The sequence below is a fragment of the Coregonus lavaretus genome (assembly GCF_964263955.1).
Source record: "Coregonus lavaretus genome assembly, contig: HAP1_SCAFFOLD_2993, whole genome shotgun sequence".
In the NCBI taxonomy this organism is placed as follows: domain Eukaryota; kingdom Metazoa; phylum Chordata; class Actinopteri; order Salmoniformes; family Salmonidae; genus Coregonus; species Coregonus lavaretus.
The window spans coordinates 1-21,742 of NW_028161283.1; the positions used below are offsets into that span (position 1 = coordinate 1).

General features: G+C 43.0%; 1 protein-coding gene across 1 annotated transcript in view; it reads right to left on the reverse strand.

Moving 5' to 3' along the window:
- Positions 1-2,164: 2,164 nt before the first annotated feature.
- The window catches only part of LOC311120860 (dedicator of cytokinesis protein 2-like), a gene marked incomplete at its 3' end in the record, with an annotated part of 36,517 nt that continues 16,939 nt past the window's right edge, over positions 2,165-21,742 (reverse strand). The window contains exons 13-23 of the mRNA XM_084195421.1: positions 20,322-20,572; positions 19,953-20,051; positions 19,515-19,587; positions 19,237-19,340; positions 18,778-18,943; positions 15,545-15,642; positions 15,376-15,465; positions 14,798-14,898; positions 11,260-11,394; positions 2,449-2,557; positions 2,165-2,235 (exon numbers count right to left, since the gene is read on the reverse strand). Of these exons, the coding sequence (XP_084051547.1) occupies positions 2,165-2,235; positions 2,449-2,557; positions 11,260-11,394; positions 14,798-14,898; positions 15,376-15,465; positions 15,545-15,642; positions 18,778-18,943; positions 19,237-19,340; positions 19,515-19,587; positions 19,953-20,051; positions 20,322-20,572 (1,297 nt within the window). The remainder of the gene's footprint in view (positions 2,236-2,448; positions 2,558-11,259; positions 11,395-14,797; positions 14,899-15,375; positions 15,466-15,544; positions 15,643-18,777; positions 18,944-19,236; positions 19,341-19,514; positions 19,588-19,952; positions 20,052-20,321; positions 20,573-21,742) is intronic.

A 21,742-nucleotide genomic window follows, 5' to 3' on the forward strand; every position in this document is an offset into this window, starting at 1 on the left:
TAGTTTAGAAAAACGATCTCTCCGCAAAAGCGACAGTTACCTGGATGGTAAAAACAGCTTGAATACCTTAACAAATTAAATCCACTGAGTTCAATAATACACTGAGGGCAGCGGTGTAAAGTACTAAAATTAAAATACTTTAAAGTACTACTTAAGTAGTTTTTTGGGGTATCTGTACTTTACTATTGGTATTGTTGACTACTTTTACTACACTACCTGCCTAATGAAAATAATGTACTTTTTACTCCATACATTTTCCCTGACACCCAAAAGTACTTGTTACATTTTGAATGCTTAGCAGGATAGGAAAATGGTCCAATTCACGCACTTATCAAGAGAACATACCTGGTCATCCCTGCTGCCGCTGATCTGGCACTCACTAAACACAAATTATTCATTTGTAAAATATGTCTGCATGTTGGAGTGTGCCCCTGGCTATCCATACATTTTAAAAACAAGAAAATTGTGCCGTCTGGTTTGCTTAATATAAGGAATGTGAAATGATTTACACTTTTACTTTTGATACTTAAGTTTATTTGAGATTACATTTACTTTTGATACTTAAGTATATTTAAAACCAAATACATTTAGACTTTTACTCAAGTAGTCTTTTACTGGGTGACTTTAACTTGTGCTTGAGTCATTTTCTTTACTTTTGGGTACTTTTTCCACCACTGACTGAGTGTATAAAACATTAAGAACACCTTCCTAACACATCCCCCCCACAGAGTTACTATTGACCAGGGTATATAGGGAATGGGTGCCATTATAGGCTGCCATTTGGGACATACCCTAGCTAGGCCTTATGAAAACAGATGAGCCAAACTAGCGAACTAGCGACGGACACTAATGTCGAGACAAGTTGGTGTCACCCTCAGCCCGGAATCCAATCAAATAAGAATTAAATGAGCCAGTTACAAAGCCTCGGCAGCTTCTTAGGGAGATTGAGCATGGGGCCATCCATTCCGTATTTCCTCCTTAGATGGATTTATTAATGTGGTTGATACAGTACTTTCATTAGCTAGATGAACAACAAATTAAATGATAATGCCAACCACTTTTCTTTTTTTAGACAGTAGAGGGAGCTTTTCCGTGGTGCATTGCATGCTAACCAGGCTCTCTAATTTCAATCTAATTACAAATTGAAATATCATGTTATTGTATTATATAAGGCTGTCTGTCCTACAGAGTCCCACGTCCAAACCCTCCTGGGTGCGGAACTGCTGGTTGTTTGTGTTCATTTATTAAACCAAAAATATGGCTCTCCCATAATGACCCAGGGCACTGCAATAAAGCGTTGAAATATCAACATGGGCAACCTCATAACAGTTGAAAATATTACCATTAATATCTTTAGGGCATCTCTTCCTAGAGTCACTGTTTAGATGTTTAGATTATGTTATTGTTTGTGGTTTGTTGTGTCTACAGTACATCACCTTGATTGTGTGTGCGTATGTGTTTGGTCTGCTCTTGCCACTATCATTCTGGTGCAGGTGGCCAGGTGTTTTAGGTAACACCTCAATGACATCGTGTTGACACTCAACCACTCCAGAGATTCAACAGACCAGACAGGTTTGGACTGTCTGAACAGAGTTCCACACACCCACAAAAATACCCACCCACACACACTCACCTCAGAGAGACTAGTCTCAGACACAGGTCACAGGAAGGTCAGGCCAGAAATAAAGACGTTGTGGTTTGCTGGAACCAACTGTCTGTCTGCCATAAAGAGACTCTAGACCCATTCGATTATAAAGCTAAAAGGTCTGGGGATGTGGTAAAGAGTCATATCTCTGTTCATTATGGGTACTGTAAAGGCAAGGCTGTCTGTCTTTGAGGGGTTAATGAAAGGTTAATGGAAGATATGACGAGTCACTGTGAGTTAAAGAGATCTGGGAAATAAGGTTGTGACCTTGATAGAGGGCTGGGAGACAGAGACAGTGTTTTAGACTGGGTTGTTTTGTTGTGTTTTTGTGGAGACAACGTTATGAGACAGTTATCAGCCAGAGGGACAGGGGGTCAGAGGGGATGTTGGGGGACGTTAAGAACAGGTGACTGAGGTGAGAGACACTTCACTTCACATTGCATCCTGGGAAGGGCCTGAGCGATGTTGACAGCGGTTCTATTTTCTCTTCCTGTGGAGGGGGTGGAGGATAGCACTAACCTCAGGAGTTTGGCGTCAAACACTGTCTCCACATCCTGCAAGACTGCGGGTAGGTACTTCAGAGCAGCTACCTGGAGAGAGAGACAAGAGACAGAGGCAAAGAGAGGGAGAGGGAGAGAGAGAGACATGCATATGGATGGGAAAGAATAATAAAACCTGAAATTAGGACAATGAGGTCATATCAATAAATGAGCAAGAGAAAAAAAGATGGTGAGACAGTGAGATTTACTGTAGAGAGTTAGGAGAGTAGAGGAGGAGAGATGTAGTGAAGTGAGATTGTTTACCTGCAGTAAGACTGTTGTGTTGAAGTCACTCGTCATCAGTTTGTTGATGGACTCAAAGAGTCTCCGAAGAGACTCCTCAAACTCTTTCTGCTCCTTCCCTTCATACAGCCTGGAGAGAAGAGAGGAAAACAGGAAGAAAGAGGAAGAGAGGGGGCACGGTTAATGTCTCAAGCAGGATTTAAAAAGTGAAGGTGTACCCAAACACGCTTCAGCCTTATTATATAAGCCTGTTTGTTTGTCCCTAAAATGTACTCAGATCAGATACAGACACAAGTGCTCCTTTTTCTTTCTTTTCTGGGGTAACGAATACTTTTAAGGACTTAAGTAGTTCTAGTTGGCTGTTGTTGGGAGAAATGGCGGGAGTCAGGAGGCTAGGTCACATGGAGGCTATGTCAAACTAGACAGAGACTTTACAGTACATAAGCTCTACCAGTTACTGCTGCATACTGTCTCTGAATACAAAGCTAGGCCAAGTGTTTCATTTGGTATCTTCTTTCATCCTGTATCCCCAACAACACATCACAATCCCTATAGTTGTCTACTCCTCCCTTTCTATTCTTTGTTAAACTACTCTATCTATCCCTACCCTTGTAACTAATGTCTTCTCATTACTCTCCTTTCGTCTCGCTCTTCCTCCCCTGTTCTCCATTCCTCTTCCGTCTCCTCCTGTTTCACTGTAATTCTGTGGTAGATTTTAATTACAGTACGGGTTGTGGGTGTTGGGGTGGGGGAGGATTACAGCAGCGATCATCAACTAGATTCAGCTGCGGGACGACTTTTTCTTGAGCGGCTGGTCAGGGGGCCGGAACATAATTACAAATAATTTGTAGACTGCAAATTGACCACAAGAAGCCCGAACATATATAATATTTGATTAAAACATAATCATTTCAAACATTGCTTACATTTCTATATGATATACAGCACCTTCAGAAAGTATTCACACCCCTTGACATTTTGTTGTGTTACAGCCTGAATTTAAAATTAAATAGGGATTTTGTGTCACATTCAAAGTGGAATGATGTTTTTAGAAATTAATTACAAATGAAAAGCTGAAATGTCTTGAGTCAATAAGTATTCAACCCCTTTGTTATTACAAGCCTAAATAAGTTCAGGAGAAAACATTTGCTTGTCAAGTCACATAATAAGTTGCATGGACAATGGGCAATAATAGAGTCGATGTCCCCTGCGGAAATCTAATTAGCATATTAGAAAAATCCCAATTAAAATCCATCTGTTTAAACTAGAACAATCTGTTTTGCATGGGCTGCGTCTCAATCCACCTTATCTGCCAATGGCGGCCTTCTGCATCTGCGGTGGAAGGTGGTCAAGCTACAGTGGTGTTTGCCAGACCCGGAGACAATCGGTCTTCTCACGAAAATGTGTGTAGTGTCCAAACAGTTTGGGCTACACACCAATATGGAATTGTGAGACTCTCACGAACATGTCGGTTGTTTTGCTCTAGGATGCCCACAAGCCTCAAAAGATTTGTCTGAAGGTAGCCCAGTACCAGTTAAAAAAATTAATGGAAGTATACACGGAGTGTACAAAACATTACGAACACCTTCCTAACATTGAGTTGCACCCCCTTTTGCCCTCAGAACAGCCTCAATTCATCGGGCCTGGACTCTACAAGGTGTCGAAAGCGTTCCACAGGGATGCTGGCCCATGTTGACTACAATGCTTCCCACAGTTCTGTCAAGTTGGCTGGATGTCCTTTGGGTGGTGGAGCATTCTTGATACACACGGGAAACTGTTGAGCGTGAAAAACCACTGAAATGTTTTGTCTTGCCCATTCACCCTCTGAATGGCACACATACACAATCCATGACTTCTTCTTCGTGATTGGGTTGGCAGATCGCATCCAACTTAAAGGTGCATACACCGCCACCTATTGTACTAAAGTGTGAGGCCAGTCACGACCTACCTACATTAAGTTCTCTTCATTATTCCTGTTCCTTACAGAAAAAAAAAATGCACCACCAACTAACCCTACAACTACAGTTGAAGTCGGAAGTTTACATACACCTTAACCAAATACATTTAAACTCAGTTTTTCACAATTCCTGACATTTAATCCTAGTAAAAATTCCCTGTTTTAGGTCAGTTAGGATCACCACTTTATTTTAAGATTGTGAAATGTCAGCATAATAGTAGAGAGAATGATTTATTTCAGCTTTTATTTCTTTCATCACATTCCCAGTGGGTCAGAAGTTTACATATACTCAATTAGTATTTGGTAGAATTGCCTTTAAATTGTTTAACTTGGGTCAAACGTTTCGGGTAGCCTTCTACAATAAGTTGGGTGAATTTTGGCCCATTCCTCCTGACAGAGCTGGTGTAACTGAGTCAGGATTGTAGGCATCCTTGCTCGCACACGCTTTTTCAGTTCTGCCCACAAATGTTCTATAGGATTGAGGTCAGGGCTTTGTGATGGCCACTCCAATACCTTGACTTTGTTGTCCTTAAGCCATTTTGCCACAACTTTGGAAGTATCCTTGGGGTCATTGTCCATTTGGAAGACCCATTTGCGACCAAGCAAAGCCTTCCCCTTTTTCCTCCAAAAATAACAATGGTCATTATGGCCAAACAGTTCTATTTTTGTTTCATCAGACCAGAGGACATTTCTCCAAAAAGTACGATCTTTGTCCCCATGTGCAGTTGCAAACCGTAGTGGCTTTTTTATGGCGGTTTTGGAGCAGTGGCTTCTTCCTTGCTGAGCGGCCTTTCAGGTTATGTCGACATAGGACTCGTTTTACTGTGATATAGAAACTTTTGTACCTGTTTCCTCCAGCATCTTCACAGGGTCCTTTGCTGTTGTTCTGGGATTGATTTGCACTTTTCGCACCAAAGTACGTTCATTTCTAGGAGACAGAACGCGTCTCCTTCTTGAGCGGTATGACGGCTGTGTGGTCCCATGGTGTTTATACTTGCGTACTATTGTTTGTACAGATGAATGTGGTACCTTCAGGCGTTTGGAAATTGCTCCCAAGGATGAACCAGACTTGTGGAGGTCTACAATTTTTTTTCTGAGGTCTTGGCTGATTTCTTTTGATTTTCCCATGATGTCAAGCAAAGAGGCACTGAGTTTGAAGGTAGGCCTTGAAATACATCCACAGGTACACCTCCAATTGACTCAAATGACGTTCAATTAGCCTATCAGAAGCTTCTAACGCCATGACATCATTTTCTGGAATTTTCCATGCTGTTTAAAGGCACAGTCAACTTAGTGTATGTAAACTTATGACCCACTAGAATTGTGATACAGTGAATTATAAGTGAAATAATCTGTCTGTAAACAATTGTTGGAAAAATTACTTGTGGCATGCGACTTGCCAAAACTATAGTTTGTTAACAAGAAATGTGTGGAGTGGTTCAAAAACAAGTTTTAATGACTCCAACCTAAGTGCATGTAAACTTCCGACTTCAACTGTATATACCACTATTTCATAAAAAATATAAGTCACCATCCCATTAACTCTTCTGCAGTAAAATCCCATACACCCAGGTACTTCTCTGCAGTTGCCACCTAAACCCACTACCCCATTCCACTACTTTGACCCTATCTGCTCCTTCCCATGCCAACAGCCTGGGAGGACAGGACACCACCCCTCAACACACCCTGTAACTCTTCTGAAGTCAAATCTCGTATACCCAAATACCTCTCTGCAGCTGCCACCACAGCATCTATTTTCTGTTATTTACTTTCCATTTCTGCAGTGCAGTTGATAAACATTGCTAAGAAGACAACCTTACTGAAGCATAACTCGTTACCTTATCCCTCTGTACTGGCACAAATCTATTACTTACTGGGATCACAATCCATGTCTCAAGGCTTAAAACTACTTCTTTAACCTGTCTCCATCCCTTCATTTACACTGATTGAAGTGAATTTAACAGGTGACATCAATAAGGGACCATAGCTTTCACCTGGATTCACCTGGTCAGTCTATGTCACGGAAAGAGCAGGTGTTCATAATGTTTTGTACACAGTGTATATGGAGGTATACTAAACAAAAATATAAAAGCAACATGTAAAGTGTTGGTCCCATGTTTCAATAGCTGAAGTAAAAGATCCCAGTAATGTTCCATATGCACAAAAAGCTTGTTCTCTCAAATGTTGTGCACAAATTTGACAATCCATCCACCTGACAGGTGTGGCATATTAAGAAGCTGATTAAACAGCATGCTCATTACACAGGTGCACCTTGTGCTGAGGACAGTAAAAGGCCACTCTAAAATGGCAGTTTTGTCACACAACGACACAGATGTTTCATGTTTTGAGGGAGCGTGCAATTGGCATGCTGATTGCAGGAATGTCCACCAGAGTTGTTGCCAGGGAATTGAATGTTAATTTCTCTACCATAAGCCGACGTCAACGTCGCTTTAGACAATTTGGCAGTGCGTCCAACCGGCCTCACAACCGCAGACCACGTGTAACCATGCAAGCCCAGGACCTCCACATCCGGCTTCTTTACCTGCGGTATCGTCTGAGACCAGCCACCCGGACAGCTGATGAAAGTGTGGGTTTGCACAACCAAAGAATTTCTGCACAAACTGTCAGAAACCGTCTCAGGGAAGCTCATCTGCTGGCTTGTCATCATAATCAGGGTCTTAACCTGACTGGAGTTCGGCTCCATAACCGACTGGCACGCTGGAGAAGTGTGCTCTTCACGGATGAATCCCAGTTTCAAATGTACCGGGCAGATGGCAGACAGCGTGTATGGCGGTTGTGGTCCTCTGTAGCTCAACTGGTAGAGCACGGCGCTTGTAACGCCAAGGTAGTGGGTTCAATCCCCGGGACCACCCATACACAAAAAAAATGTATGCACGCATAACTGTAAGTCGCTTTGGATAAAAGCGTCTGCTAAATGGCATATTATTATTATTGTGGGCGAGCAGTTTGCTGATGTCAATGTTGTGAACAGAGTGCCCCATGATAGCGGTTGGGTTATGGTATGGGCAGGCATAAGCTACGGACAACGAACACAATTGCATTTTATCGATGGCTATTTGAATGCACAGAGATACCGTGACAAGATCCTGAGGCCCATTGACGTGCCATTCATCAGCCTCCATCACCTCATGTTTCATCATGTTAATGCACGGCCCCATGTCATAAGGATCTGTACACAATTCCTGGAAGCTGAAAAGGTCCCAGTTCTTCCATGGCCTGCATACTCAACAGACATGTTACCCATTGAGCATGTTTGGTATACTCTGGATTGACGTGTACGACAGCATGTTCCAGTTCCTGCCAATATCCAGTAACTTCGTACAGCCATTGAAGAGTGGGACAACATTACACAGGCCACAATCAACATCCTGATTAATTCTATGCGAAGGAGTGAACTGGTGTTCTCACCAGATACTGACTGGTTTTCAGATCCACGCCCCTACCTTTTTTTTAAAGATACCTGTGACCAACAAATGCATATCTGTATTCCATAGATTAGGGCATAATGAAATTATTTCAACTATGATTTCCTTATACAGTGCATTCGGAAAGTATTCAGAACCCTTGACTTTTTCCACATATTGTTAAGTTACAGCCTTATTCTAAAATGGACTTTAAAAAATAAAATCCTCATCAATCTACACACAATACCCCATAATAACAAAGCAAAAACAGGTTTTGTTTTTAATTTTAGCAAATGTATTAAAAATAAAAAACTGAAAGATCACATTTACATAAATATTCAGACCCTTTACTCAGTACTTTGTTGAAGCACCTTTGGCAGTGATTACAGCCTTAAGTCTTCTTGGGTATGACACTACAAGCTTGGCACACCTGTATTTGGGGAGTTTCTCCCATTCTTCTCTGCAGATTCTCTCAAGCTCTGTCAGGTTGGATGGGGAGCGTCGCTGCACAGCTATTTTCAGATCTCTCCAGACATGTTCGATCGGGTTCAAGTCCGGGCTCTGGCTGGGCCACTCAAGGACATTCAGAGACTTGTCCCGAAGCCACTCCTGCGTTGTCTTGGCTGTGTGCTTAGGGTCGTTGTCCTGTTGGAAGGTGAACCTTCGCCCCAGTCTGAGGTCCTGAGTGCTCTGGAGCATGTTTTCATCAAGGATCTCTGTGTACTTTGCTCCGTTCATCTTTCCCTCGATCCTGACTAGTCTCCCAGTCCCTGAAATACAAACCAACAGCATGATGCTGCCACCACCATGCTTCACCATAGGGATGGTGCCAGGTTTCCTCCAGACTTGATGCTTGGCATTCAGGCCAAAGAGTTCAATCTTGGTTTCATCAGACAAGAGAATCTTGTTTCTCATGGTCTGAGAGTCCTTTAGGTGCCTTTTGGCAAACTCCAAGTTGGCTGTCATGTGCCTTTTACTGAGGAGTGGCTTCCGTCTGGCCACTACCATAAAGGCCTGATTGGTGGAATGCTGCAGAGATGGTTGTCCTTCTAGAAGGTTCTCCCATCTCCCCAGAGGAACTCTGGAGCTCTGTCAGAGTGACAATCCGCTTCTTGGTCAGGACCTTCTCCCCCGATTGCTCAGTTTGGCCGGGCGGCCAGCTCTAGGAAGAGGTGGTTCCAAACTTCTTCCATTTAAGAATGATGGAGGCCACTGTGTTCTTGGGGACCTTCAATGCTGCAGAAATGTTTTGGTACCCTTCCCCAGATCTGTGCCTCGACGCAGTTCTGTCTCGGAGCTCTATGGACAATTCCTTTGACCTCATGGTTTGGTTTTTGCTCTGCCATGCACTGTCAACTGTGGGACCTTATATAGACAGGTGTGTGCCTTTCCAAATCATGTACAATCAATTGAATTGACCACAGGTGGACTCAATTTGTAGAAACATCTCAAGGATGATCAATGGAAACAGGATGCACCTGAGCTCAAGTTCGAGTCTCATAGCAAAAGGTCTGAATACTTATGTAAATAATTATTTATGTTATTATTATCATTTTTATTAGCAAAAATGTATAAAGACATGTTTTCACTTTGTCAATATGGGGTATTGTGTTCAGAAAAAATATATTTAATCCTTTTTGAATTCAGGCTCTAACACACATTTTTTGGGGAATAAATCAAGGGGTATGAATACTTTCTGAAGGCACTGTATCTCTCTATTATGCGTGGGAATACTTTAGAACAGATTTCCAAAATAGAAAATCACTTGGAGCCAATTTGCAGGGGTATTACCACATGACTCTTAGAGCTCCGGGTGGCCTTGTGATTACTAAAGCATTGTCCTCCATAATCCCCCTGTGTGGCTGAGTGCACACACACACAGACACACAGACACACAGACACTCACACGCACATGCACAAACAATGGACATAGCTATGATGCACACATGCACGTACACACACACTATATACAGTATATATTTGAGACTCCACCACAGAAAATCATGACAGACACATACAGGGTACACACACTGCAATCCTATGCTAACCCTATCCCAACGACACAACGTACATATACGCAACAGAACACATACTGATAAATAGCAGATATTTCTGACCCCAGTTGCCCTGTTCCTGTCTGGACCTCTGCACCCTTTTATCCCTGCAGGCTCCTGTAGATAAGTGGTAGAGTGGACTGTACAGTAGAGTAGGCCTCATAATCCTGGGCCTAAAGCCCTATGAGCCCTATCAGAGAACAGCCTGGGACCAGAAGCTGACCCTAACCCTGCTCACCCTGATTGCTACTGTAACTCTACTGCTAACCATGCTCCATTCACCACCCATGGGACAACAACACTAATGCTCTACTCACACCAGATGGATGGGAGGAGGGAGGGAGCAGAGGCTAGATGGATAGCAAAAAACAGGCGGGTGAGAAAAACAAAGATGGATAAATAAAGAGGCGTTACTGAGGCCGGAAGAAAGTTATAGAAGGGAAAGAAAGGTAAAAGCAAGGTTAAAGAAAGAAGGGATAGGGCCGAGAGAGAGAGAACATCTAATACATTCTCTACTCATAGAAATCAGAGTTATCTTATAGGACTTGAGAAACTTCAGATTCAAACTGATAAGTCATTGATGAGTGTAGGACATTAATGGTACTACAGATGAGTCTACAGCACAGTACTGCATGCTCTGCTCTTGAATACTGAGTATCTGACTAGGCTACCTATATGGGAAGAGTGATGTAGACTTGAAATTCAGAAAGTTTCAACTTTCTTTTAAGTAGTTTGGCAGACCTGAGAGGAGGGCTGGAGCAATCAATTGTTCTAGCATCCCTCCAGGGAGAACAGTGATCAGTACACATGCACTGCATATGGTTTCTAAAACAAATTGACAGGCCACTAGATAATCACACAGCACACACTTCCCGAAACAAGCAACACAGACAAAGCACTTAGAGATTTGCTTGTGTTCTGCTACTAATCTGTCAGGATCAAATTATGTGATGTTATTATTAATGTTGTTTATGATTATCATATGGAGCAGCCTTCAGAAGAGTTGACGCATCATAAGTCTCTGAATAGCAGCGTCCCTCCTCTATCGCAGCTGCTCATTCAGCACTGGGTCTACTTTGTCATTAGTGTTCATTGAAAACGGCACTTCATCATCAATGCTTGTGAGCAACAGTAGCGCTGCAATCAGCGTCTTTCAGAGCAAGCTGTCTTTGGGAATTAGCTAGGTAATGTACAAGAGCGTAAAGAAGAGTGTGTGACCGTGTGTGTATGTGTCTGTCTGTCTGTCTGTCTGTGTGTGTGTGTGTGTGTGTGTGTGTGTGTGTGTGTGTGTGTGTGTGTGTGTGTGTGTGTGTGTGTGTGTGGACTGTGTGCATGCTTTTAAGAGTTAGATTACACTCACTCACACACACACATGCGCACATACACACAGACTCACTGGGAGTAGAGCATGCGTGAGCGGACGATGAACTTGAAGATGTACTCCAGGGCTTTGAGGGTGCGGAGGTAGTTTTCACACTGCTCCCCTCGACTGGACACATCCAGATACCTCTTCAACACCGACATCAACTTCCTGAGAGGGGGGAGGGGGAGAAGGGGAGAGGGAGAGAAAGAGAGTAGGCAAACCTTCATTTAAAAGTGTTAATTACATTTTTCATAACACACACACACCACAGCACACTGGGCCCAGAGGACTAGGATTATGTCCCATACTGTTCCCAAAATTGGGCATGGTCTTGTTGGCTAACTGGATTAAAACAATCAAAGCCTCTTAAACAATAACAGTCCTTTTATAACGGTCTGGATTTTTTCAGAAGGATAAAGACTAAAAAAGTCCATAAGTGTAAAATAATCTGAGGATGACATTGGGTGGCCTCGTATTTAGACAACAGAGTTTTATATAACGGCATGGCTAGCACCGGTTAAGCTTCTGTTTGACCCCTTAGAGAGATATATTGAGACAGCTGATGTACATTTTTATGCGGATGACACTGTTCTCTACTCAAGTGGCAGCAGTTGGCTTTTGAAGCTCAAACAGTTTTTAACATCATTCAACAGAATCTGTATGGTTTTAAGCTTGTTCTGAATTCCTCTAAAACAAAATAAATGGTATATTCCAACGCTAAACACTCTGAAAACCCAGCCAGGTCACCCGTGATACAAGTCAGTATTCGACGTCCATCCATGTCTGAGGATGTCGGAAGATGACGTGGAAACCGACCAGTAGGGACAACAGTGAGCGGTGTTACCTTCAAGTAGGTAGTATTGACATGGTTTTCCAACTAACTCTCACAGTCTCATGTCTGCCTCTGGTGCCAAAGGTTGCATGTTTGAATCCAACGATAGAAAGTTGTTTTTGAGATTTTTGTTTTAAGCCTATCCCAAACCTTAACCCTTAAAAATTCGGAGTTAATGCCTAACCTTAAACACATTGAAATTTGCCGTTTGGAACCACTTCAAAATTTGACGATTGAGAAACATGAATGAATGTCTAATTCTGACGTGAGACTGTGAGAGCTTGTTGGTAAACCATGTCATTTCTACCTTGGAAGGAAATTCCATAGAGCAAGTCAAGACGTACAAATATCTGGGAGTTTGGGTGGATGAGAAGCTGACCTTCACTAACCATGTTGAGAACCAAGTAAAGAAGATCAAGTTAAGAATAGGTTTTTATTACCGGCATAAGGCTTGTTTTTCTTCTGTGGCCAGAATAGAGCTGGTATGGTGTACATTCCTGTCTGTCTTGGACTACAGTGATGTAATTTATATGCAGACCTCAAGCACTACCACCACTGTGATCTCTATAGTGCTGTTGGCTGGACTTCACCCCACTGTGATCTCTATAGTACTGTTGGCTGGACTTCACACCACTGTGATCTCTATAGTACTGTTGGCTGGACTTCACACCACTGTGATCTCTATAGTACTGTTGGCTGGACTTCACACCACTGTGATCTCTATAGTACTGTTGGCTGGACTTCACACCACTGTGATATCTATAGTGCTGTTGGCTGGACTTCACACCACTGTGATCTCTATAGTGCTGTTGGCTGGACTTCACACCACTGTGATCTCTATAGTACTGTTGGCTGGACTTCACACCACTGTGATCTCTATAGTACTGTTGGCTGGACTTCACACAACTGTGATCTCTATAGTGCTGTTGGTTGGTCTTCACACAACTGTGATCTCTATAGTGCTGTTGGCTGGACTTCACACCACTGTGATCTCTATAGTACTGTTGGCTGGTCTTCGTTGACTTTACGTAGGCTTAAACATTGGTATACTATGATCTATTAGGCCATTTTGGGAAAACTGCAGCTTTATCTCTGTTCTTCTTGGATAAGGTCTGAAAATAAATACCAGTTGCGATCTCACTCTTACTTACTTTTAACGGTTCCTAAAATCAGAACGGATCATGGCAAAAGGTGTTTTAGCTACTCAGCTCTGTGGACTTGAAATTCTCTCCAGACCAGCTTGAAACTCCAGGATCTTGTTTCCTTGGAGGAGTTTAAAAGTTTGGTTGACTCACATGTTACTGAGGAATGTGTGTCACGCCCTGGCTCTGGGGACTCTTAAATGTTGAGCCAGGGTGTGTAGTTTCTATGTTTAGTTTTCTATGTTTGAGTTTCTAGATCGTGTAGATCTATGTTGGCCAGGGTGGTTCCCAATCAGAGGCAGCTGTAGTTTGTTGTCTCTGATTGGGGACCATACTTAGGCAGCCGTTTGGCACCAGTCTGTGTGGGATCTTGTTCCATATAGGTATGTTAGTAGTCTACCTTGGACTTCACGTATCGTTTGTTTGTTGTTTTTGTTGTGTGTTCAGTACTAAATAAATATGTACGCTTATCACGCTGCGCCTTGGTCCGTCTCATCCGTAAACGATCGTGACAATGTGATTGTCATTAGGACTTGATGGGGTGGTATATATGCTAGGTTTTTAAAATCTATGACGCTTGTATGTTTCTGTAATTGAATTGTATCTGTGTCTACGTCAAAACATGTTTATTTTAATTTGTTATGGTGTGTCTATGTCTATAAGTCGTTACAGTGTGTCTAATATTTGTCTGAAACATTGTTCCCCCCTGCTGCTGTCGTGGTTGGACCAGGTCTCTTGAAACATAGATTTTATCTCAATGAGAAAAAGGAGGGAGAATCCTCTGTTTTAACACAGATTGGAGAGAGAGATGGGGGGACGAGGGACGAGGGCGGGGAGAGCGAGAGAGAGAGAGCAGGGAGAGAAAGAGAGAGGAGAGGGAGAGGTGGAGTGTGTGTGATTTTGAGAGCAACAGGGAGCAATGTCAAGAGAGAACGAGAGAGGGATAAAGTGAGAATGAGCGAGAGAGAGTACATACTGCTTAGGCAATATGTACATTGTACATTGTAAAGCAATGGAAATTGAACTGAGTAGCAGAGGCGAGGGTAAACCAGTGGGTTTTGAAGTTAAGACTCAATGAGCCCAGTATAAGTATTCTGGCCAGCCTTGAGTAAAATACCATGGTCTAGTCATCCACCTTACCCTGGCTTATCCATCCATTAACTTCTACTGCAACCGGCTACTTATTTAATGACCTACAGGCACACAGCATTCACAATAACACACTGACACCTTTGTCGCTGATTGATGCACTACACCCAGCATCAGCACAGCTACTTCAACAGTGACAGTTTACCTGAACCCAGCACCATCATGAGGCCTACCATCATCTGTAATCAGAATAATAATGAGGACATACTTTATATGTACTGTCACTCAACAGTGGAAAAACAATGTGTACATCATCTCCTGTGGAAATGTCATTATGAGTTTGGCATGATGAGTCATTATCGATAGAGCTTGCTGCTTTACCTCCACAATCTGACTATGAATGTGAAAGAGGAGTTCAGCCACTCCTGAGGCTGCTTCTGAGAGACAGTGAGACTGGCAGACAGGCGGACAGGAAGAGGAGGGGTTAGACACAGGAAGTAGTACTGACTTGTAGGCCAGCGTGGCGCTGAAGTGCTGTTTAATATAGGCCTCCAACACTGTGTTAAAATGCTGGAACTTCCTGTCTGCTATCAGACCAATGATGTAGATCTGAGAGAGAGAGAGAGAGAGAGAGAGAGAGAGAGAGAGAGAGAGAGAGAGAGAGAGAGAGAGAGAGAGAGAGAGAGAGAGAGAGAGAGAGAGAGTGTGAGAGAGCAAGAGAGAGAGAGAAAGAGAGAGAGAGTGAAAGAGAGAGAGCAAGAGAGAGAGAAAGGGAGAGAGAGAGAGAGAGAGAGAGAGAGAGAGCAAGAGAGAGAGAGAAAGAGAGCGGGAGAGAGAAGAAGGGATACACATTGTGATTGATATGGTGAGAGAGATGTGCCTCACTGGCAAAAAGACAAACGAACAAGCAACAAGCAGGAAGACATGTTTATTAAGAAGAAGAATGACAGAGCCATATGGACAGAGATCGACAGACAGACAGCTACATGCAGCGACAGACTGACAGACAGAGAAAAGAAAAGGTGCAAGAGTGACAGAGAATACCAGACAGAGACAAGAACACACACACACACACCACACACTCACCAGGGCGTCGAACACTAGGATGTCGTAGTCGTCAGTCTGGGAGTGTTCCATCATGATGGTGAACAGAGCATCCAGAGTGTCCTGGAGAAACTACACAGGGAGGGGAGGAGAGGCCATGAGATCAGACACACACACACAAACACAAATAACACACACAAATATTACACACCTTGACAACCTCCTCTCCGTCGATGATCTTGAGTTTCTCCAGGTTTTCTTTGAGGAGCTCAGGACGAGTCCTCCATTTCATTAGACCCAGCAAACCCACTGAGCAGGAGAAAGAAAGAAAACCATCCATCAATCCATCCATCCATCCATCCATCCATCCATCCATCTATCCATCTATCCATCCATCAATCAATCCGCCTACCTGTCATTGATTCTCCATAACCCAGCCAGCACACCCGCAACAATCATTTAATCAATCATTCATTGTTCTGGGGGCTTGAAGCCCAAGAACCTAAGCACAGAAACTTCAGTTAGCTGCAGTGGTGTAGTGCTGTTTTTCAGAGCTGCCAAAAAATTTCAATGATGTCATCATTTCTCAATCAAAGTTTGTACCGACAGATGTGGCCTATTGTCATTTTAGAATATGCATAAAATGCATCCTTCAAATGTCTGCCTACGCCCACACATATTGTCTCAATTAATGTTTCGATTTTTAAAACCCTCAAACACTAAATTGGGCATACCTAATTTCAAAATACGCTATCTGAAAATCGTGAATAATAATAGCCTACTTTTCGTTTTAGAGCTGAAATGTCCAAACTGCATGCCAATAATTTGATCTCAGTTTCATGGGAATATGCATTTAGATCTTCCTGAATTATGTAGGCCTACAGCAGGGTTCCCCAACTAGCGGCCCGCGGGCTGATTTTGGTTTAATTTCGCTCCACAAGTTTTCAATTTATTTTTTATTTTTTATAAAAAAACACATGATAATATACAAATGTAAGCAAGGTTTGAAATTATAATGTTTTAGTCAAATATTATATATGTTTGGGCTTCTTGCGGTCAATTTGCAGTCTACAAATTATTTGTAATTATGTTCCAGCCCCCCGACCATCCGCTCACGAAGAATTCGCCCAGCGGCAGAATCTAGTTGATGATCCCTGGCCTACAGTGTTGGCCTATCTATGGTTTCATGAGAGAATTCGAGCAGATAATTTGAACCATCTATAGGGTAGCCATACCTGTATTTTGTTTCAATCAAACCACATATTTTGCCTAGTGGCACCACGCTATTGACTTCTTGCCGCTTTAGATTTTTTGGGGGCCATTCAGCTGATCATCCTAAAATCTCATATGAAATTAGGTGGTGTTTTTGGTCTAACAGTAACTTTATACTATGCTGTTATATTCGGTTATGTTATGTAGAATAATCATTATAAATGATGTGATCTGGCGAGACATTGATTCACCAAATAGCTGTTAGACATTGCATTGACCATTTTTGCACAAACTCTTTTGACTAATCATATACATACGATGCTGCTACTGTTTATTATCTATCCTGTTGCCTAGTCACTTTACCCCTACCTACAGTATATATACATATCTACCTTAATTACCTCGTACCCCTGCACATCGACTCGGTACTGGTACCCCATGTTATTGTTGCTCATTGTGTATTTATTCCTTGAGTTATAATTTTTTCTAGAATATTTATATTTTTCTCTCTGCATTGTTGGTAAGTAAACATTTCACTGTTAGTCTACACCTGTTTTTTATGATTCATGTGACAAATAAAATTGTATTTGATCTCCAAACTAGCTGGCTGAACATGGGGCGCCGCAACCACAACCCTTCGTACCTCAGCCCTAGCAATCTCATTCTCTGCAGCAGAGTACTGTGCATCTGTTTGGTCAAGGTCGTCACACACAAACAGAGTCGACACACAGCTTAACGCCACCATGCGCATCATCACTGGCACACTACGATCCACCCTGCTTCCCTGGCTCCCTGTCCTGGCAAACATCCCCCTTCCACATATCCGGAGACTCGAAACTACCCACAAAATGATTGAAAAAGTCTACAACGCCACATACCTACCGCTCCACGAGGACCTCCTCAACCCACCAAAGATACGCCTCCCCTCAAGAAAGCCAATTTGGAAAGACCCACCCACTGACGACTTCAACACAAATGGACACAATAATGGGAGTCACTGGACCTGACAAATAAGCACCTCATCACTACCCCCACACAACAGCCTCCTGGTTTCAACCTCCCCAGGAAGGAGTGGTTCCCCCTCAATAGGTTCAGGACTGGCCACAGCCCATGCCTCGCCAACCTCCACTGATGGGGCATAAAAAGTAAGCCCCCTAAGTGCCTGTGGGGTGGAGCAAACCATGCACCCAATTCTTTAAGTCTGTCCTATCCACAAACTCAGCAGAAGCAACCGCTTGGCTCAGGGACTTTGCATTCGCTAAGTAATTTACAGATCTCTAGTGTCTTTCAAAGAAAATAAAGTATGTGATGTTGCTAATATAGCTAGCTGCCAAAGTTGTACTAGCTAGCGATATTAGCGATTTCGCTAGTTTGGGCTAGTTGTAACAATTCGTGACATTTATAAGGTATGGTTAGCAAAAACAAAGACTTGGCAAATGCTGGTTTGACAATATTTTACAGCTGGTTTGTTAATCAAATGTGTTGTTTTTAATTCAAACTGCTTTCTAGGAGAACATCTGAATGGCCTCCATGCATAACATTTTTCCCCAGCATGACGTTGTGTGTGTGTGTGTTTGTATTTGTGTTTGTGTTTGTGTTTGTGTGTGTGTGTATGTGTGTGTGTGTGTGTGTGTGTGTGTGTGTGTGTGTGTGTGTGTGTGTGTGTGTGTGTGTGTGTGTGTGTGTGTGTGTGTGTGTGTGTGTGGACGTGTGTGTGGACGTGTTTAACTATACTTGTGGAGACCAAGTAGGTTAAGGTTAGGGTTAGGGTTAGGTTTAGGGTTAGGGTTAGGGGTTAGGGAAAATAGGATTTTGAATGGGACTGAATTGTGTGTCCCCAGAAGGTTAGTTGTACAAGACTGTGTGTGTGTGTGTGTGTGTGTGTGTGTTTGTGTTTTAACATTTTTAATTAGCACTTGTGTGTGTTGTATCTGGACTGGTGATTAATACTGCAGCACAGTTATCATTACAATGATGGACTGTCTTCCTCACCAACAGCTGTTACACAGCACCTGTATTGCAAGACCCTGACTGTGTGTGTGTGTGTTTGCGTGTGTGTGTGTGTGTGTGTGTGTGTGTGTGTGTGTGTGTGTGTGTGTGTGTGTGTGTGTGTTGTGCATGTGTGTGTGTGTAGGACAAAACTATGACATCCCTCTCACATTATTCTAATCTAGAACATACTCAGTCTGTTCTGAGACCCCACCCCACCCCTCCCCCCACATACACACACACCGTTCTGGGTGAGTTTGGTGGAGCAGACAAGGGTTGAGATGGTGAAGCTGTCTCTGGAGCTGACAGACAGGCCTCCTACACTGCTGCGGCTCAGTGTCCCCCCCTTTTGAACCGTAGAGGGCTGGGACAGGTATGAGTTCACATCCTCCATCCTCTTACTGTCCCCCTGAGAGAGAGAAAGAGGTGGGGGATCAATAATTCCAGTTCATTTGGCAGTGAATCTGCAATGATTTAAATTAGCCTATTCAGCCAGTTGTGAATTTATAATAATTCAGTATCCTTCGTGATTTTGCTATGACTCTGACGTGATTCAGTTCTCCAGTTTCAGCTGTGAATCTATAATAGTTTAGTTCCTTTGGCTATTTGACTGTGAATCTGTACTGGTTCATTTCTCCATATGAATATGAGTTATTTCAGTAGTTCTGTAGTTATGTAAATCAGAGTTGATTCAGTTCTGACCTTGAAGACCACCAGGTCATGAAGTCCATCCTGCAGCACTGTTCCATCCGGCTTCATCAGACGAACGAACGCCATGGAAAAGTTCTTCTCACTCTTATCCTTAGCTACAGAAAGAGAGACGATGGGGAGACAGACCGAAGATAATTAATTTAGTAGATGAACGCAATGACTTTGCTCCCTGTCACATTGCTTTTACCACTCCAGTCCATTCAGCTCAGTTGTAAAGAAAGTAAGAATGCAATGTGAGGATATGGGAGGCCAGAGTTGGGTGTACTCACACTCCTGAGAGGAGCGGTGTCTGAACATGAAGCGCAGGTGGCTCCTATGCATCTCCTCCAGAGGGATGGCCACCTGCAGGACGGAGGACAACATTACATCTTCTGTAAGAGCCCTGTGTTTTGGGCAATCATGTGACATGACTGGATTTTAACCTTTATTTAAAACTTTTTCCTCAAACTTTCCAGTTTTCTTTTTATGTCAGATGGTCCAGCACCATCATCAGACAATAGCTTTCATTTTTGGTGTAATTCCCATTTCTGGATAAGGCTTAAAATACAGGATGAAATCTTGCTATGTCATATGAATGCACAAAGCCAGGGCCCTACAGTATTACACCACATATTAAACAGACTGTTCGTAGTATTACACACAGAGGGCAATAGTTGATCAACATGCACACGCATACAACAACTAGATAATCAAACACCCACACTGACCTTGAATGTCTCCATCCATCGTGGTTGTTTGACCTGGTAGTAGATGACAGATCTGTATTCGTTCAGCGGCCGATCCCCAGCTCCCAGACAGATAGAGTTCTACAGGACAGACAGAAAGAGAGAGATGACAAAAAGAGAGAGACGACAATCAATTCAACAAATTCCCATCCGCCTAGATACATCCAACCAAACAACTCTAAACAGTATATGACATATGAAATACAAAGTATGATACAGTGCTGAAGCAGTATCCCTGCTTGGCTACTTCCAGATGGCCATGGGTGTAATACTGTTAGTGTGAGGAGATGTTCTGTTTGTGTGACAGAGTTTTTATATTGGTGTGACACACCCACACCCTCCCCAACTCACCGGCACGGCCTTGCCCTCCTCGTCGCACACCATCATGATGACCTCCATGTTCTTCTGGCTGGTCTTGTTGTACTTGTCAAAGTCCCCGGTCCACAGCGTCAGGTAGATGTCGTTCCGGATGTCCCCCGGCATGATGATCTCTGGGAAGCCCAGTTTACGGGCAACTACCGTGCTGCGGTCCACCAGGTGCGGGTACTCCTTACGGATCTGGACGATGTCACCCACCAGGGCCTTCATCGTCACCCACAGACCTGGAGGAAGGAGGGGGAGGGGGGGCAAGCATTGACAATACAGTCGTTGGAATAGTATGAAGAGTTCATTCAGTAATAGTACTGTAATAACAACAGTCCGTTTTGAGCGTGTCACTTGTCTCCGTGCTACACTGTTTGTGCTTGGCTACCTGCCAAACTTGATGGTTTTTACTTTTTTTAAAGCGTTTAATCTATCTTCATTTAACACATTTTACCAACGTCTTAGTTATTTTTTTTATTTTTTACTCGCTCAACTTTTTCACCCCGGACGCTTTATCTGGACATGGTTCTACAGGACCTCCACCAGCCGAAGCTAAGTAGTAACATTAACACTATGCCATCTAATTGCAGTCGCTGTACTCATAATATACAGGAGAACTATCGCCTTATGGTGAGGATAGTCGTGCTGCAAGCACAGCTTCAGACGCAATCGTTAGGCAAGGGCAATGTAAGTGTAGGAAAGGATAAAACAGCATCTGTGCCACCAGTAAGTACAGATAGTAGTATAAATCCCCTCGCTGGACAAATTTCTCAAGGCTTCTGGAAAGAAATGCTGTCGGCATGCTCAACCGGTGTCGCTCATTCAGCCGACATAAACCTTCAACCTGTTCTCCCCATTATGCAACGAGTCAGAGTCAGAGGCCGAGCCTTCTCAGGTCTCTCCTCCACCTGTTACGGGGTCTGAGCCACCGAAGCCTCCCACCATTAGCTCTGACAAATTGAAAACCCTAGTCATTGGCGACTCCATTACCCACAATATTAGACTTAAAAATAATCATCCAGCGATCATACACTGATTACCAGGGGCAGGGCTACCGACGTAAAGGCTAATCTGAAGATGGTGCTGGCTAAGGCAAAAACTGGCGATTGTAAAGAGCATAGGTACAGTGGGGAGAACAAGTATTTGATACACTGCCGATTTTGCAGGTTTTCCTACTTACAAAGCATGTAGAGGTCTGTCATTTTTATCATAGGTACACTTCAACTGTGAGAGACGGAATCTAAAACAAAAATCCAGAAAATCACATTGTTTGATTTTTAAGTAATTAATTTGCATTTTATTGCATGACATAAGTATTTGATCACCTACCAACCAGTAAGAATTCTGTCTCTCACAGACCTGTTAGTTTTTCTTTAAGAAGCCCTCCTGTTCTCCACTCATCAAAACCT